At 46.2% G+C, this 20,598-nt stretch overlaps 1 protein-coding gene across 1 annotated transcript in view; it reads right to left on the bottom strand.

Annotated features, from left to right (window-relative positions):
* The window catches only part of LOC106609630 (protein arginine N-methyltransferase 8-B-like), a 28,756-nt gene that overhangs the window by 3,988 nt on the left and 4,170 nt on the right, over positions 1-20,598 (bottom strand). The window contains exons 3-8 of the mRNA XM_045700037.1: positions 17,805-17,960; positions 16,535-16,598; positions 13,524-13,666; positions 12,652-12,739; positions 1,881-1,996; positions 262-412 (exon numbers count right to left, since the gene is read on the bottom strand). Coding sequence (XP_045555993.1) covers positions 262-412; positions 1,881-1,996; positions 12,652-12,739; positions 13,524-13,666; positions 16,535-16,598; positions 17,805-17,960 — 718 coding nt within the window. The remainder of the gene's footprint in view (positions 1-261; positions 413-1,880; positions 1,997-12,651; positions 12,740-13,523; positions 13,667-16,534; positions 16,599-17,804; positions 17,961-20,598) is intronic.

Raw genomic sequence — 20,598 nt, 5'->3', positions numbered from 1 at the left:
AACACAAGTGGCTTGTGTGGAAGATATGTAACTTATATTGTCATACACCTCATTTCAAAGGACCTAGCGTTTAGTGTACATGAATCTGGTCACATCGCGGGTTGTGTTCATTAGTGCACACCGTAGCAAAATGTTTTTGCAACGGAAAAAAAGTAGGTCTTTCTTATTGGACTAGTTCAGGTAGTCCTTCCCTGTTTCAGTCGGTTTTCTGACTCTTGGTGCCAAATGAACACAACCCATTTGTGTGTGGTGAGGTCTAACCGGTAGAGAAGCCAGTCTTCTTATGACACTTGGTGAACTCGATGTTGAAGTAGGTGACCATGGCGTGGACATAGTCGTTCCTCTGGATCTGCAGGCAGAAGGCCGTGGTGAAAGACAGGTCCTCAGGCTTCACCGTGTAGATGTCCACTTCCTTGGTCATAGGTTACAAGGGAAATATGGTACAGGGTGACATGCATCGGAAGAAAGATATCTTTCTCTCTCACCTCTCTCGCACATACACACACACACACACACACACACACACACACACACACACACACACACACACACACACACACACACACACACACACACACACACACACACACACACACACACACACACACACACACACACACATCACTCCCTCATACATAAAAGCACTGTCAGACATACACAAATGCACATCTCTCAAACACACGTCTTTGGCCCCATTCTGCCTCTTCAACCTCATTATCTATGGGATGATATTAGATTGTTGGGAAGCTTCATGACATGCTTTCTGATCTGCAGTGTTTTCTTCCCAGTCAGTAAACAGGTTTCTCTGCTGTGTCAGGAGCTATAATGTATTCTGTCACACTAAAGCACTTCAGGCGTGTAACTGGATGTGGAATCCACACCCTCCACCTGACTAAGCTCTACTTCCATGTTTGTGTTCTACTCTTTATTTCATTCAATTCCACCCAACATATTTGTTTATTCATTCATTCACTAATTTATTCATTCATTTATTCAATCCAGTCAGTCAGTGAGTCAATCATCTGTTTTATTAATTAATTCCTTCCTCTGTTCAATTCATCCATCCATCCTTTCATTCATACGCCCTTGAAAGCATGGCACCTCTCAGCATCAAATACTTTCCTCCTGAAGATAATTCCCACAGCATCTCATACCTCTCACACTGAAATGGAGGATATAGTCTCTCTTTTGGATGATTGATGTGACATTGGACAGGACAGACAGGCCGTCATTGGACAGGACAGACAGGTCGTCATTGGACAGGACAGACAGGCCGTCATTGAACAGGACAGACAGGCCGTCATTGGGCAGGACAGACAGGCCGTCATTGGGCAGGACAGACAGGCCGTCATTGGACAGGACAGACAGGCCGTCATTGGACAGGACAGGACAGCAGTGTTAAATTCCAATGTGTCACACAGACCTGGGAGTGCCAGGCCTATTTATGGCTCAGATACGGTGGCTGGCATGGGTCCCACTGTGAAGTCTGTACAGTCTAGAAACACACAGTCTAGACACATTCATTGACATGCAAATCACAGACAGAGACACGGAACCCATTTAGGGCTCATCATAACTCTCTGTGACATTTCAATTTTGGAAAGTCATTTTTTAAGTCTGTCTGGATTCAGGCAATAAATAATAACAAGTGTGTATTATACGCAAGTGAGATTTAGATTTTTTTGTTGTTGTTGCAAATCCCAACTCCCCCTGAGTGTAGGGTCACAGCCAGGGTCAGCCATTATCTCACACACACACACACACACACACACACACACACACACACACACACACACACACACACACACACACACACACACACACACACACACACACACACACACACACACACACACACACACACACACACACAAACTGACCTTGACTAGGCAGGAGTTGGTCACCACCTGTTTGGGGTCCACCACGTCCACCAGGGGCTCTCTCATGGCCACGTTACGGATGCAGGTCATGTCAAAACCGTACACGTTCTCCCACCCTGAATACACACACACACACACACACACACACACACACACACACACACACACACACACACACACACACACACACACACACACACACACACACACACACACACACACACAGATATGAGCAAATCTGGTATCTGGCAAATCTCTGTGTCTGAAGTGGTGGTCATCACACAGACTCTCTCTCTCTCAAAGTGGTGGTCATCACACAGACTCTCTATATCTCTCTAAGTGGTGGTCATCACACAGACTCTCTATCTCTCTCTAAGTGGTGGTCATCACACAGACTCTCTCTCTAAGTGGTGGTCATCACACAGACTCTCTATCTCTCTCTAAGTGGTGGCCATCACACAGACTCTCTATCTCTCTCTAAGTGGTGGTCATCACACAGACTCTCTATCTCTCTCTAAGTGGTGGCCATCACACAGACTCTCTATCTCTCTCTAAGTGGTGGTCATCACACAGACTCTCTCTCTCTCTCTAAGTGGTGGTCATCACACAGACTCTCTCTCTCTCTAAGTGGTGGTCATCACACAGACTCTCTATCTCTCTCTAAGTGGTGGTCATCACACAGACTCTCTCTCTCTCTAAGTGGTGGTCATCACACAGACTCTCTATCTCTCTCTAAGTGGTGGTCATCACACAGACTCTCTATCTCTCTCTAAGTGGTGGTCATCACACAGACTCTCTCTCTCTCTCTAAGTGGTGGTCATCACACAGACTCTCTATCTCTCTCTAAGTGGTGGTCATCACACAGACTCTCTCTCTCTCTAAGTGGTGGTCATCACACAGACTCTCTATCTCTCTCTAAGTGGTGGTCATCACACAGACTCTCTCTCTCTCTCTCTAAGTGGTGGTCATCACACAGACTCTCTCTCTCTCTAAGTGGTGGTCATCACACAGACTCTCTCTCTCTCTCTAAGTGGTGGTCATCACACAGACTCTCTCTCTCTCTCTCTAAGTGGTGGTCATCACACAGACTCTCTCTCTCTCTCTAAGTGGTGGTCATCACACAGACTCTCTCTCTAAGTGGTGGTCATCACACAGACTCTCTCACTCTGAGTGGTGGTCATCACACAGACTCTCTCTCTCTCTCTCTCCATGGTGGTCATCACACAGACTCTCTCTCTCTATCTCCGTGGTGGTCATCACACAGACCCCCTCTCTCTCTCAATGGTGGTCATCACACAGACTCTCTCTCTCTCTCTCTCTCTCTCAGTGGTGGTCATCCCACAGACTCTCTGTCTCTCTCTAAGTGGTGGTCATCACACAAACTCTCTCTCTCTCTCTCTAAGTGGTGGTCATCACACAGACTCGCTCTCTAAGTGGTGGTCATCACAGACTCTCTTTCTCTCTCTTTAAGTGGTGGTCATCACCCAGACTCTCTCTCTCTCTAAGTGGTGGTCATCACACAGACTCTCTCTGTGGTGGTCATCACACAGACTCTCTTTCTCTCCATGGTGGTCATCACCCAGAGTCTCTCTCTCTCTCTCTCTCTCTCTCTAAGTGGTGGTCATCACACAGATTCTCTCTCTCAGTGGTGGTCATCACACAGACTCTCTATCTCTCTCTAAGTGGTGGTCATCACACAGACTATCTCTCTCTCTAAGTGATGGTCATCACACAGTCCCCCTCTCTCTCTCAATGGTGGTCATCACACAGACCCCCTCTCTCTCAATGGTGTTCATCATACAGACTCTCTCTCGCTCTCATTAGGGGTTATCACACAGACTCTCTCAGTGGTGGTCATCACACAGACCTTCTCTCTCTCTCTCTCTCTCAGTGGTGGTCATCATACAGACCCTCACTCTCTAAGTGGTGGTCATCACACAGACTCTCTCTCTCTAAGTGGTGGTCATCACACAGACTCTCTCTCTCTAAGTGGTGGTCATCACACAGAATATCTCTCACTCTCAGTGGTGGTCATCACACAGACTGTCTCTCTCTCACTCTCTCAGTGGTGGTCATCACACAGACTCTCTCACTCTAAGTGGTGGTCATCACACAGACTCTCTCTCTCTAAGTGGTGGTCATCACACAGAATATCTCTCACTCTCTCAGTGGTGGTCATCACACAGAATATCTCTCACTATCTCAGTGGTGGTCATCACACAGAATATCTCTCACTCTCTCAGTGGTGGTCATCATCCAGACTCTCTCTCTCTCCATGGTGGTCATCACCCAGACTATCTCTCTCTCTCTCTGTGGTGATCATCACACAGACTCTCTCTCTCTCAGTGGTGGTCATCACACAGACTCTCTCTCTCTCTCTAAGTGGTGGTCATCACACAGACTCTCTCTAAGTGGTGGTCATCACACAGACTCTCTCTCTCAGTGGTGGTCATCACACAGTCTCTCTCTCTCTCAGTGGTGGTCATCACACAGTCTCTCTCTCTCTCAGTGGTGGTCATCACACAGACTCTCTCTCTCTCAGTGGTGGTCATCACACAGACCCTCTCTCTCTCTCAGTGGTGGTCATCACACAGACTCTCTCTCTCTCTCAGTGGTGGTCATCACACAGACCCTCTCTCTCTCTCTAAGTGGTGGTCATCACACAGACTCTCTTTCTAAGTGGTGGTCATCACACAGACTCCCTCTAAGTGTTGGTCATCACACAGACTCTCTCTCTCTCTCTAAGTGTTGGTCATCACACAGACTCTCTCTCGCTCTCTCTCAGTGGTGGTCATCACACAGACTCTCTCAGTGGTGGTCATCACACAGACTCTCTCTCTCTCAATGGTGGTCATCACACAGACTCTCTCTCAGTGGTGGTCATCACATAGACTCTCTCTCAGTGGTGGTCATCACACAGACTCTCTCTCAGTGGTGGTCATCACACAGACTCTCTCTCTCTCTCAGTGGTGGTCATCACACGGACCCTCTCTCTCTCTCTAAGTGGTGGTCATCACACAGACTCTCTTTCTAAGTGGTGGTCATCACACAGACTCCCCTCTAAGTGTTGGTCATCACACAGACTCTCTCTCTCTCTCTAAGTGTTGGTCATCACACAGACTCTCTCTCGCTCTCTCTCAGTGGTGGTCATCACACAGACTCTCTCAGTGGTGGTCATCACACAGACTCTCTCTCTCTCAGTGGTGGTCATCACACAGACTCTCTCTCTCTCTCTAAGTGGTGGTCATCACACAGACTCTCTCTAAGTGGTGGTCATCACACAGACTCTCTCTCTCAGTGGTGGTCATCACACAGTCTCTCTCTCTCTCAGTGGTGGTCATCACACAGTCTCTCTCTCTCTCAGTGGTGGTCATCACACAGATCTCTCTCTCTCTCAGTGGTGGTCATCACACAGACCCTCTCTCTCTCTCTAAGTGGTGGTCATCACACAGACTCTCTTTCTAAGTGGTGGTCATCACACAGACTCCCCTCTAAGTGTTGGTCATCACACAGACTCTCTCTCTCTCTCTAAGTGTTGGTCATCACACAGACTCTCTCTCTCTCTCTCAGTGGTGGTCATCACACAGTCTCTCTCTCTCTCAGTGGTGGTCATCACACAGTCTCTCTCTCTCTCAGTGGTGGTCATCACACAGACTCTCTCTCTCTCTCTAAGTGGTGGTCATCACACAGACTCTCTCTAAGTGGTGGTCATCACACAGACTCTCTCTCTCAGTGGTGGTCATCACACAGTCTCTCTCTCTCTCAGTGGTGGTCATCACACAGTCTCTCTCTCTCTCAGTGGTGGTCATCACACAGACTCTCTCTCTCTCAGTGGTGGTCATCACACAGACCCTGTCTCTCTCTCAGTGGTGGTCATCACACAGACTCTCTCTCTCTCTCAGTGGTGGTCATCACACGGACCCTCTCTCTCTCTAAGTGGTGGTCATCACACAGACTCTCTTTCTAAGTGGTGGTCATCACACAGACTCCCTCTAAGTGTTGGTCATCACACAGACTCTCTCTCTCTCTCTAAGTGTTGGTCATCACACAGACTCTCTCTCGCTCTCTCTCAGTGGTGGTCATCACACAGACTCTCTCAGTGGTGGTCATCACACAGACTCTCTCTCTCTCAGTGGTGGTCATCACACAGACTCTCTCTCTCTCTCTAAGTGGTGGTCATCACACAGACTCTCTCTAAGTGGTGGTCATCACACAGACTCTCTCTCTCAGTGGTGGTCATCACACAGTCTCTCTCTCTCTCAGTGGTGGTCATCACACAGTCTCTCTCTCTCTCAGTGGTGGTCATCACACAGACTCTCTCTCTCTCAGTGGTGGTCATCACACAGACCCTGTCTCTCTCTCAGTGGTGGTCATCACACAGACTCTCTCTCTCTCTCAGTGGTGGTCATCACACAGACCCTCTCTCTCTCTCTAAGTGGTGGTCATCACACAGACTCTCTTTCTAAGTGGTGGTCATCACACAGACTCCCTCTAAGTGTTGGTCATCACACAGACTCTCTCTCTCTCTCTAAGTGTTGGTCATCACACAGACTCTCTCTCTCTCTCTCAGTGGTGGTCATCACACAGTCTCTCTCTCTCTCAGTGGTGGTCATCACACAGTCTCTCTCTCTCTCAGTGGTGGTCATCACACAGACTCTCTCTCTCTCAGTGGTGGTCATCACACAGACCCTCTCTCTCTCTCAGTGGTGGTCATCACACAGACTCTCTCTCTCTCTCAGTGGTGGTCATCACACAGACTCTCTATCTCTCTCTAAGTGGTGGTCATCACACAGACTATCTCTCTCTCTAAGTGATGGTCATCACACAGTCCCCCTCTCTCTCTCAATGGTGGTCATCACACAGACCCCCTCTCTCTCAATGGTGTTCATCATACAGACTCTCTCTCGCTCTCATTAGGGGTTATCACACAGACTCTCTCAGTGGTGGTCATCACACAGACCTTCTCTCTCTCTCTCTCTCTCAGTGGTGGTCATCATACAGACCCTCACTCTCTAAGTGGTGGTCATCACACAGACTCTCTCTCTCTCTAAGTGGTGGTCATCACACAGACTCTCTCTCTCTAAGTGGTGGTCATCACACAGAATATCTCTCACTCTCAGTGGTGGTCATCACACAGACTGTCTCTCTCTCACTCTCTCAGTGGTGGTCATCACACAGACTCTCTCACTCTAAGTGGTGGTCATCACACAGACTCTCTCTCTCTAAGTGGTGGTCATCACACAGAATATCTCTCACTCTCTCAGTGGTGGTCATCACACAGAATATCTCTCACTATCTCAGTGGTGGTCATCACACAGAATATCTCTCACTCTCTCAGTGGTGGTCATCATCCAGACTCTCTCTCTCTCCATGGTGGTCATCACCCAGACTATCTCTCTCTCTCTCTGTGGTGATCATCACACAGACTCTCTCTCTCTCAGTGGTGGTCATCACACAGACTCTCTCTCTCTCTCTAAGTGGTGGTCATCACACAGACTCTCTCTAAGTGGTGGTCATCACACAGACTCTCTCTCTCAGTGGTGGTCATCACACAGTCTCTCTCTCTCTCAGTGGTGGTCATCACACAGTCTCTCTCTCTCTCAGTGGTGGTCATCACACAGACTCTCTCTCTCTCTCAGTGGTGGTCATCACACAGACCCTCTCTCTCTCTCAGTGGTGGTCATCACACAGACTCTCTCTCTCTCTCAGTGGTGGTCATCACACAGACCCTCTCTCTCTCTCTAAGTGGTGGTCATCACACAGACTCTCTTTCTAAGTGGTGGTCATCACACAGACTCCCTCTAAGTGTTGGTCATCACACAGACTCTCTCTCTCTCTCTAAGTGTTGGTCATCACACAGACTCTCTCTCGCTCTCTCTCAGTGGTGGTCATCACACAGACTCTCTCAGTGGTGGTCATCACACAGACTCTCTCTCTCTCAATGGTGGTCATCACACAGACTCTCTCTCAGTGGTGGTCATCACACAGACTCTCTCAGTGGTGGTCATCACACAGATCTCTCTCTCTCAGTGGTGGTCATCACACAGACTCTCTCTCTCTCTCTAAGTGGTGGTCATCACACAGACTCTCTCTAAGTGGTGGTCATCACACAGATCTCTCTCTCAGTGGTGGTCATCACACAGTCTCTCTCTCTCTCAGTGGTGGTCATCACACAGTCTCTCTCTCTCTCAGTGGTGGTCATCACACAGACTCTCTCTCTCTCAGTGGTGGTCATCACACAGACCCTGTCTCTCTCTCAGTGGTGGTCATCACACAGACTCTCTTCTCTCTCAGTGGTGGTCATCACACGGACCCTCTCTCTCTCTAAGTGGTGGTCATCACACAGACTCTCTTTCTAAGTGGTGGTCATCACACAGACTCCCCTCTAAGTGTTGGTCATCACACAGACTCTCTCTCTCTCTCTAAGTGTTGGTCATCACACAGACTCTCTCTCGCTCTCTCTCAGTGGTGGTCATCACACAGACTCTCTCAGTGGTGGTCATCACACAGACTCTCTCTCTCTCAGTGGTGGTCATCACACAGACTCTCTCTCTCTCTCTAAGTGGTGGTCATCACACAGACTCTCTCTAAGTGGTGGTCATCACACAGACTCTCTCTCTCAGTGGTGGTCATCACACAGTCTCTCTCTCTCTCAGTGGTGGTCATCACACAGTCTCTCTCTCTCTCAGTGGTGGTCATCACACAGACTCTCTCTCTCTCAGTGGTGGTCATCACACAGACCCTGTCTCTCTCTCAGTGGTGGTCATCACACAGACTCTCTCTCTCTCTCAGTGGTGGTCATCACACAGACCCTCTCTCTCTCTCTAAGTGGTGGTCATCACACAGACTCTCTTTCTAAGTGGTGGTCATCACACAGACTCCCCTCTAAGTGTTGGTCATCACACAGACTCTCTCTCTCTCTCTAAGTGTTGGTCATCACACAGACTCTCTCTCGCTCTCTCTCAGTGGTGGTCATCACACAGACTCTCTCAGTGGTGGTCATCACACAGACTCTCTCTCTCTCAATGGTGGTCATCACACAGACTCTCTCTCAGTGGTGGTCATCACACAGACTCTCTCTCAGTGGTGGTCATCACACAGACTCTCTCTCAGTGGTGGTCATCACACAGACTCTCTCTCTCTCAGTGGTGGTCATCACACGGACCCTCTCTCTCTCTCTAAGTGGTGGTCATCACACAGACTCTCTTTCTAAGTGGTGGTCATCACACAGACTCCCTCTAAGTGTTGGTCATCACACAGACTCTCTCTCTCTCTCTAAGTGTTGGTCATCACACAGACTCTCTCTCGCTCTCTCTCAGTGGTGGTCATCACACAGACTCTCTCAGTGGTGGTCATCACACAGACTCTCTCTCTCTCAGTGGTGGTCATCACACAGACTCTCTCTCTCTCTCTAAGTGGTGGTCATCACACAGACTCTCTCTAAGTGGTGGTCATCACACAGACTCTCTCTCTCAGTGGTGGTCATCACACAGTCTCTCTCTCTCTCAGTGGTGGTCATCACACAGTCTCTCTCTCTCTCAGTGGTGGTCATCACACAGACTCTCTCTCTCTCAGTGGTGGTCATCACACAGACCCTGTCTCTCTCTCAGTGGTGGTCATCACACAGACTCTCTCTCTCTCTCAGTGGTGGTCATCACACAGACCCTCTCTCTCTCTCTAAGTGGTGGTCATCACACAGACTCTCTTTCTAAGTGGTGGTCATCACACAGACTCCCTCTAAGTGTTGGTCATCACACAGACTCTCTCTCTCTCTCTAAGTGTTGGTCATCACACAGACTCTCTCTCGCTCTCTCTCAGTGGTGGTCATCACACAGACTCTCTCACTCTAAGTGGTGGTCATCACACAGACTCTCTCTCTCTAAGTGGTGGTCATCACACAGAATATCTCTCACTCTCTCAGTGGTGGTCATCACACAGAATATCTCTCACTATCTCAGTGGTGGTCATCACACAGAATATCTCTCACTCTCTCAGTGGTGGTCATCATCCAGACTCTCTCTCTCTCCATGGTGGTCATCACCCAGACTATCTCTCTCTCTCTCTGTGGTGATCATCACACAGACTCTCTCTCTCTCAGTGGTGGTCATCACACAGACTCTCTCTCTCTCTCTAAGTGGTGGTCATCACACAGACTCTCTCTAAGTGGTGGTCATCACACAGACTCTCTCTCTCAGTGGTGGTCATCACACAGTCTCTCTCTCTCTCAGTGGTGGTCATCACACAGTCTCTCTCTCTCTCAGTGGTGGTCATCACACAGACTCTCTCTCTCTCAGTGGTGGTCATCACACAGACCCTCTCTCTCTCTCAGTGGTGGTCATCACACAGACTCTCTCTCTCTCTCAGTGGTGGTCATCACACAGACCCTCTCTCTCTCTCTAAGTGGTGGTCATCACACAGACTCCCTCTAAGTGTTGGTCATCACACAGACTCTCTCTCTCTCTCTAAGTGTTGGTCATCACACAGACTCTCTCTCGCTCTCTCTCAGTGGTGGTCATCACACAGACTCTCTCAGTGGTGGTCATCACACAGACTCTCTCTCTCTCAATGGTGGTCATCACACAGACCTCTCTCAGTGGTGGTCATCACATAGACTCTCTCTCAGTGGTGGTCATCACACAGACTCTCTCTCAGTGGTGGTCATCACACAGACTCTCTCTCTCTCTCAGTGGTGGTCATCACACGGACCCTCTCTCTCTCTCTAAGTGGTGGTCATCACACAGACTCTCTTTCTAAGTGGTGGTCATCACACAGACTCCCTCTAAGTGTTGGTCATCACACAGACTCTCTCTCTCTCTCTAAGTGTTGGTCATCACACAGACTCTCTCTCGCTCTCTCTCAGTGGTGGTCATCACACAGACTCTCTCAGTGGTGGTCATCACACAGACTCTCTCTCTCTCAGTGGTGGTCATCACACAGACTCTCTCTCTCTCTCTAAGTGGTGGTCATCACACAGACTCTCTCTAAGTGGTGGTCATCACACAGACTCTCTCTCTCAGTGGTGGTCATCACACAGTCTCTCTCTCTCTCAGTGGTGGTCATCACACAGTCTCTCTCTCTCTCAGTGGTGGTCATCACACAGACTCTCTCTCTCTCAGTGGTGGTCATCACACAGACCCTCTCTCTCTCTCAGTGGTGGTCATCACACAGACTCTCTCTCTCTCTCAGTGGTGGTCATCACACAGACCCTCTCTCTCTCTCTAAGTGGTGGTCATCACACAGACTCTCTTTCTAAGTGGTGGTCATCACACAGACTCCCTCTAAGTGTTGGTCATCACACAGACTCTCTCTCTCTCTCTAAGTGTTGGTCATCACACAGACTCTCTCTCGCTCTCTCTCAGTGGTGGTCATCACACAGACTCTCTCAGTGGTGGTCATCACACAGACTCTCTCTCTCTCAATGGTGGTCATCACACAGACTCTCTCTCAGTGGTGGTCATCACATAGACTCTCTCTCAGTGGTGGTCATCACACAGACTCTCTCTCAGTGGTGGTCATCACACAGACTCTCTCTCTCTCTCAGTGGTGGTCATCACACGGACCCTCTCTCTCTCTCTAAGTGGTGGTCATCACACAGACTCTCTTTCTAAGTGGTGGTCATCACACAGACTCCCTCTAAGTGTTGGTCATCACACAGACTCTCTCTCTCTCTCTAAGTGTTGGTCATCACACAGACTCTCTCTCGCTCTCTCTCAGTGGTGGTCATCACACAGACTCTCTCAGTGGTGGTCATCACACAGACTCTCTCTCTCTCAATGGTGGTCATCACACAGACTCTCTCTCAGTGGTGGTCATCACATAGACTCTCTCTCAGTGGTGGTCATCACACAGACTCTCTCTCAGTGGTGGTCATCACACAGACTCTCTCTCAGTGGTGGTCATCACACAGACTCTCTCTCAGTGGTGGTCATCACACAGACTCTCTCTCAGTGGTGGTCATCACTTAGACTCTCTCTCAGTGGTGGTCATCACACAGACTCTCTCTAAGTGGTGGTCATCACACAGACTCTCTCTCAGTGGTGGTCATCACACAGACTCTCTCTCAGTGGTGGTCATCACACAGACTCTCTCTCAGTGGTGGTCATCACACAGACTCTCTCTCAGTGGTGGTCATCACTTAGACTCTCTCTCAGTGGTGGTCATCACACAGACTCTCTCTAAGTGGTGGTCATCACACAGACTCTCTCTCAGTGGTGGTCATCACACAGACTCTCTCTCAGTGGTGGTCATCACTTAGACTCTCTCTCAGTGGTGGTCATCACACAGACTCTCTCTCAGTGGTGGTCATCACACAGACTCTATTGGCACTGTGTTGGATTGGAATAGTGTCTCAAGTTTTAGATTGAGATTAAAACGGTTATTCTATATTTGCTGCCTAGGATCGATAACAACCCTCAGAAACAGTGGAAAGATAGCACAGCTTTACAGTTGCCAAAAACGTGGGCTCAGTCCTTCCACCCTCCCTGAGTGTGTCTATCTGGTGTTGCTCTAGTGAGAGACAGGGGCCTTAAATACTCTTCTACTATGTCTGGCAGCCTTGTATTATAGGTCTACTTCAGTTAGGGTTAAGAACAGAGCAGACAGGCTCTCCCTCTCTTACCTCCATCCCTCCTCTACACAGCTCTCTGTAGTCTAGTCCAACCCAGAGGCTGGAGGAGAGAGCCTACCGGAAGAGGGAGAGGATAGGATACCTCCAGCATACATACAGTATACACACAGTAGCTAAGAAATGGAGACGGAAGGATGTTCTCACAGTGTATCTTGAAGTCCTTGTACTGCCTGTCCTCGATGGCCACCACATACAGGGCAGCCCTGTCAGGAAACATCAGCCCTCCAGGCTTCTGAATGTGAGAGGAGACACCAACATAAATTTAGTTGAGATACACCTCATAGAGAATAGAGACATCCTACAGTCACAAGCATTGTCTGCACACCTGGCATCCTGTAACATTAGCTCATACCCGGTCTAAAACCCTGAAGCAGCAACACTGGTTAGAAACCAGATCGTCCTCTCGCTGGGCGCTATAAGCAGGACCTTTGTCGATATGTGGATGCACACACACACACACACACACACACACACACACACACACACACACACACACACACACACACACACACACACACACACACACACACACACACACACACACACACACACACACACACGCACGCACACACACCACACACACACGCATAAACGTACATGCACACACACATGCACATACATTATTGCACACATACATGCATGCATGTACAGTTGTAGGATCTTCATTTGATCTATATTGTCACAGAAAAATTATCCTGCAGCAACAGGATTTGAACGTTTAGTCCATAACGTTGCTTGATCGGTGGTTAGGCTATTAGCTGGACAAAAGTAGGCTACATGAAAAGTGAAATATTGTTACGTGTGTTATTTATGTACATTTTCAAAGCTCATCTGCATTTACTGCGGTGCAAGAAAATTCTCAGCAACAAAAGACTGACCAAATTAAGATCCCACACCTGTATTATCTCTCTATCTTTCTTTCTCTCTTGCTCTCTCTCTCTCTCTCTCTCTCTCTCTCTCTCTCTCTCTCACACACACACACACACCAATACACAAAAACAAACACACAGGCTTACTAGCCATTTGTCCCTGGCGAAGATGACCGTATTGAGCATAGACTCGTAGAAGAGACAGTAGCCCATCCACTCTGAGATGATGATGTCTACTTTCTCCACTGGCAGCTCCACCTCCTCCACCTTCCCATTGAAGATGGTGATGACTGAAGGACAGGACACAGAATGTCACTCACAACACAGACTCCACTACACTAAACACTCTACTATACTAAACAATCTACTACACTAAACACTCCACTCCACTAAACACTCCACTACACTAAACACTCTACTATACTAAACACTATACTACACTAAATACTCCACTACACTAAACACTCCACTATACTAAACACTATACTACACTAAATACTCCACTACACTAAACACTACACTATACTAAACACTCCACTACACTAAACACTACACTACACTAAACACTCTACTACACTAAACACTCTACTACACTAAACACTCCACTACACTAAACACTCCACTACACTAAACACCACACTACACTAAACACTCCACTACACTAAACACTACACTATACTAAACACTACACTACACTAAACACTCTACTATACTAAACAATCTACTACACTAAACACTCCACTCCACTAAACACTCCACTACACTAAACACTCCACTATACTAAACACTCTACTACACTAAATACTCCACTACACTAAACACTACACTATACTAAACACTCCACTACACTAAACACTCTACTACACTAAACACTCTACTACACTAAACACTCCACTACACTAAACACTCCACTACACTAAACACCACACTACACTAAACACTCCACTACACTAAACACTACACTATACTAAACACTCCACTACACTAAACACTCTACTACACTAAACACTCTACTATACTAAACACACTACTACACTAAACACTCTACTATACTAAACACTCCACTACACTAAACACTCTACTATACTAAACAATCTACTACACTAAACACTCCACTCCACTAAACCCTCCACTACACTAAACACTCCACTATACTAAACACTCTACTACACTAAATACTCCACTACACTAAACACTACACTATACTAAACACTCCACTACACTAAACACTACACTATACTAAACACACTACTACACTAAACACTCTACTACACTAAACACTCCACTACACTAAACACTCTACTATACTAAACAATCTACTATACTAAACACTCCACTACACTAAACACTCTACTATACTAAACAATCTACTACACTAAACACTCCACTACACTAAACACTCTACTATACTAAACACTCCACTACACTAAACACTCTACTATACTAAACAATCTACTACACTAAACACTCCACTCCACTAAACACTCCACTACACTAAACACTCTACTATACTAAACACTACACTACACTAAACACTCCACTACACTAAAAACTCCACTATACTAAACATTCCACTACACTAAACACTTCACTACACTAAACACTCTACTATGCTAAACACTCTACTACACTAAACACTCCACTACACTAAAAACTCTACTACACTAAAAACTCCACTATACTAAACACTCCACTACACTAAACACTCCACTACACTAAACACTCTACTATACTAAACACTACACTACACTAAACACTCCACTACACTAAAAACTACACTATACTAAACACTCCACTACACTAAACACTTCACTACACTAAACACTCTACTATGCTAAACACTCTACTACACTAAACACTCCACTACACTAAAAACTCTACTACACTAAAAACTCCACTATACTAAACACTCCACTACACTAAACACTTCACTACACTAAACACTCTACTATGCTAAACACTCCACTACACTAAACATTCCACTACACTAAAGACTCCACTATACTAAACACTCCACTACACTAAACACTACTATACTAAACACTCCACTACACTAAACATTCCACTACACTAAAGACTCCACTATACTAAACACTCCACTATACTAAACACTCCACTAAACTAAACACTCCACTACACTAAAGACTCCACTATACTAAACACTCCACTACACTAAACACTACTACACTAAACACTCCACTACACTAAAGACTCCAGTACACAACACCCCACTACACTAAACACTCCACTACACTAAACACTCCACGACACTAAATACTCCACTACACTAAACACTACTCTACACCAAACACTGCACTCCACTACACCAAACACTCCACTACAACAAAAATATATTCTGAATGTTAGAATAACATTGATCAAGTGTCAATGTTCCACTTTTTGTTCTGGGTCATTCAATTAGATGTCCATCTGTGGAGTTCCATCAATGTGACATTTCAGAGTGGTGATCAGTGACATACAGCTCATTCTGATTGATGTCTCAGTTTAGGGATGTTTTGTTTGGGAGGAGAGCTGCCAGCCGGAGTCCAGGGTGAAGATGTCTGTCTGAATATCTCTCTCTCTCTCCCTTTCCCTCTATCTCTCTCTCTCCCCTGCCTCTCTAACTTCCTCTCCCCCCCCCCTCTCTCTCTCTCTCATTGATACTTTATCAATGTTAATATATCATGTTATCTCTCAGTAAGCCAGCTGTCTCCCCCACTGCACCCATATAGTAATAAGGATCCACAGAACATGAGTAGCCTATGATGTGTACTATGCATATTATGGTTCCAAGTTGCCTTTAGACACAGTTCTAGAATCAGAAGTTGCCTTTAGACACAGTTCTAGAATCAGAAGTTGCCTTTAGACACAGTTCTAGAATCAGAAGTTGCCTTTAGACACAGTTCTAGAATCAGAAGTTGCCTTTAGACACAGTTCTAGAATCAGAAGTTGCCTTTAGACACAGTTCTAGAATCAGAAGTTGCCTTTAGACACAGTTCTAGAATCAGAAGTTGCCTTTAGACACAGTTCAGTTTATCCTCCCCAAATCCTTGTCCCTTGACTAGTTAACTTGTAGCATGTAACTTTGACAGGACATAGCCATGTCGCCTACCCTGTGTGAACCTATATAGATGATTGGTTTGTAGTGTAGCTCTTACCATTGTGTAGGTGGTTGGACTTGATGATCTTCTCAGAATACTCTGATATACTTGAACACTCAATCTGGGGAACATAACAAGAAGGAACAAACACAGGTTTGATGAATGTCAGTAAATAAAGAAAAGGACTGCTCCTGTGCTTTATTCAGTGGAGAAATGTTGGATGTGCACATCACCTACATACTCGTTGATGAATGTTAGGTCTGACATTAGTCTACAGGTACACACACACACACACACACACACACACACACACACACACACACACACACACACACACACACACACAAGGGCACCCACTGCAATCATTGCAGCTTTTCCACTCATCCTAGATCCAATCTCCACTTTATCAAAAATGTTATCCATGTGCTGTATCTTTTCCCTATATATATATATGATTCTTATATATGATTCATAAGACCATTTGGGATGCAGACATTGACTCTGTGATCTTCTGCATTAGCGATCATCTGGACGGGAGCCTGGAGATGTGCCTCTGATGTGTGTTAGCTTGTTAGCATTACAGAGGCGACACTGGTGTAGTTACATGGCAGGATCTCAGAAGGGTTAGCCAAGATGCTAATGGAGGACAATTTACACCATGAACCGGAAGCAGGTTGCTGGTTTCTGTGTGTGTGTGTGTGTGTGTGTGTGTGTGTGTGTGTGTGTGTGTGTGTGTGTGTGTGTGTGTGTGTGTGTGTGTGTGTGTGTGTGTGTGTGTGTGTGTGTGTGTGTGTGTGTGTGTGTGTGTGTGTGTGAACAAGTGTCAGTGCTACACCCACCAGGACTTGTATCATTTATATCCACTTCAACTCAACAGACAGATCAGACGACTGTACGACAGTCGAATATCAACCATCAAGTCCTTTTGTTCCGCAGCCTGGTTCACACTACAGGGCCAACCCGAGCCAGGCCACGCCGATCTGGGCTGGCCTGGTAACGCATCCACCATGGCTGCTTGAGCCATGCTGGAAAAGGACAATGTGAAAGGAAAATATAAAACCCAGCAGGGTATGGTTCAGCTCGGCCCTATAGTGTCCAACAGCCATCTGTTAAATGCATAGTCAGGGGCGCGTTCAGAAGCACGCAACGTTTTGGAACGTTTAGATAGAAATAGGCTATGTAGAACGAACATGCCTCTCCACATGGAGAATTAAGGAATCACATCAGCTCTATTCATGGAATGTCTATCTGCAACGTTCGACAACGTTTGGCAAATGAACAGTGTGAAAAATGTGTTTTGTGTTTAAAGCAGGACAAGGACTCTCACCCCGTACACGTGCCTGGCGCCCGCGTTGGCAGCGAACATGGACAGGATGCCTGTCCCACTGCCCACGTCCAGAACTATCTTGTCCTTGAACATGTGCTTGTTGTGGTACATGGCATTCCTATAGGTCAGGGTCCGTACTTCATCCTTCAGCATCTCCTGTCCAACAGGGAACAAGATGGGAATGTTGATAGGATTGGGAATCTCACAGAGAGCTGAATCCTAACTTTTATTTAAGTCGAATTTTCACTTAGGGCTGGATTCAATCCTTATCACAGAAGTATTGCGGAATATCCCGTCTTTAGTCATGCATTGGTGTCAATGGGAGACTAAGTGAATATTTGACTTATGTGGAAGTTAGGATTTCCAGAATGTGCAAGACTTTGTAGCTCTGTGACAATGACTAGGTCCAGGAGTTTTACCTGGTCAGGTCATGGGGTCAGGAAAAACATGATACCATGATACACAGAGGATGTCAAGCTCAAAAAGACTTAACCCTATCAGTCCCGAGATCCCAGCGAAGAGCGGCTTTTCATTCATCTGACTTTCAGTTATCTGCATGTCCAGCCCTCATATTTAGCCTCACAATGAAGTGTTTTACCATTTTATTTTCAGGACAACCAGGGCTACGAGTAGAACACAAAACGCAATTTGACTTAAACAGTTGCATTCATGGGTTTTATTGACAAATGTCAATTTAAAAACTAAGGTCTGTGAAAAAATGTATATCTAACAACTGTTTGGAGTTTGGAGTTTGTGACATCAACTATGTGAGCTTATCATAGTATTACAGACAGTATGTCCTGGGATTTCCTATGATCTTCTATGTAGAAGAACCCCTTACCTTCTAATCACTCTTGTGTGGCTTGTCTGCTTCATAGAGCAAAGTAGTTTTTCATAGATAGCTTTTAATAGCTTGTAGCTCAAAACATTCGGACTCTACAGATATTTTTGTATAAAAACCCGGACCCAGACACCCTTTGGGATCCGCCCTTGTCTCAAAAACGCCGCTCTAGTGCAGCCCCCATTAATCACACAGACTAATGGTGTCTATGGGTGCAGAAGAAATAAACAAATCCAATGGTACAACCCAGAAGTCTGTAACTCAAACACACTATGTTAAAAAAGGGCTTAGATGTCCAAAACGCCCTGGCAATACGGTGGGACTCATTGGGTTAATATCAGGCTAAGAGAGATTCAACAGAGTGTGGAAAATGTGTATATAAATGTCCTCATACAGGACGTAATGAATATGCTACACTGAACAATTCAGAAGTGGGAGGTACATGTGTGTGTCCCAAATGTCCCCATATTGTATAGCGCACTACTTTCCACCAGATCCCTATGGGCCCTGTTTGAAAGAAGTGTCCTACATAGTGAATATGGTGCCATTTGGGACGTAGTACATGTCCTCTTAAACATGTAGAAATGACAGCTTCTGGATTTCTATTAATAGAAAACGATCATTGTGACAGAGGCAGTATTTAGGCTGCATCGCTGGAACAGGCTCTTTAAACTGTGTCTATCTGCACATGCACACACACTCACACATTTTATCGGGGGCAGTTCTGTTCTTGGGTCTGCTTGGCATTCAGACTGTAACCTGACCCACATGCTAAATAAAGACCTCGATAGAAACACATTTTTTGGTTGTTCCCATTCTCTTTTAGGTTACCTAGAGCATCTGGGGTATGAGTCTGACACTTCAATAGATCACTATCTGTGGTATGAGCCTGACACTTCAATAGATCATTATCTGGGGTATGAGTCTGACACTTCAATAGATCACTATCTGGGGTATGAGTCTGACACTTCAATAGATCACTATCTGGGGTATGAGTCTGACACTTCAATAGATCACTATCTGGGGTATGAGTCTGACACTTCAATAGATCACTATCTGGGGTATGAGTCTGACACTTCAATAGATCACTATCTGGGGTATGAGTCTGACACTTCAATAGATCACTATCTGTGGTATGAGTCTGTCACTTCAATAGATCACTATCTGTGGTATGAGTCTGACACTTCAATAGATCACTATCTGGGGTATGAGTCTGACACTTCAATAGATCACTATCTGGGGTATGAGTCTGACACTTCAATAGATCACTATCTGGGGTATGAGTCTGACACTTCAAAAAATCACTATCTGGCGTATGAGTCTGACACTTCAATAGATCACTATCTGGGGTATGAGTCTGACACTTCAATAGATCACTATCTGGGGTATGAGTCTGACACTTCAATAGATCACTATCTGGGGTATGAGTCTGACACTTCAATAGATCACTATCTGGGGTATGAGTCTGACACTTCAATAGATCACTATCTGTGGTATGAGTCTGACACTTCAATAGATCACTATCTGGGGTATGAGTCTGACACTTCAATAGATCACTATCTGGGGTATGAGTCTGACACTTCAATAGATCACTATCTGGGGTATGAGTCTGACACTTCAATAGATCACTATCTGGGGTATGAGTCTGAAACTTCAATAGATCACCTCTGGGGTATGAGTCTGACACTTCAATAGATCACTATCTGGGGTATGAGTCTGACACTTCAATAGATCACGTCTGGGGTATGAGTCTGACACTTCAATAGATCACTATCTGGGGTATGAGTCTGACACTTCAATGCCTCGCCCTCTTTCCTTATCCATGCCAGGTACCAGGATGTCAGTCCCATGATAGTCAGTCAGTTAAGCAGGCAGGCAGGCAGTCAACCAGTCAGTCCGTTAGTCAGTCAAGCAGGCAGGCAGTCAGCAAACCAGTCAGTCCATTAGTCAGTT

Source organism: Salmo salar, chromosome ssa17 (assembly GCF_905237065.1).
Source record: "Salmo salar chromosome ssa17, Ssal_v3.1, whole genome shotgun sequence".
NCBI lineage: Eukaryota > Metazoa > Chordata > Actinopteri > Salmoniformes > Salmonidae > Salmo > Salmo salar.
This window is presented reverse-complemented; position numbering and strand designations above follow the sequence as displayed.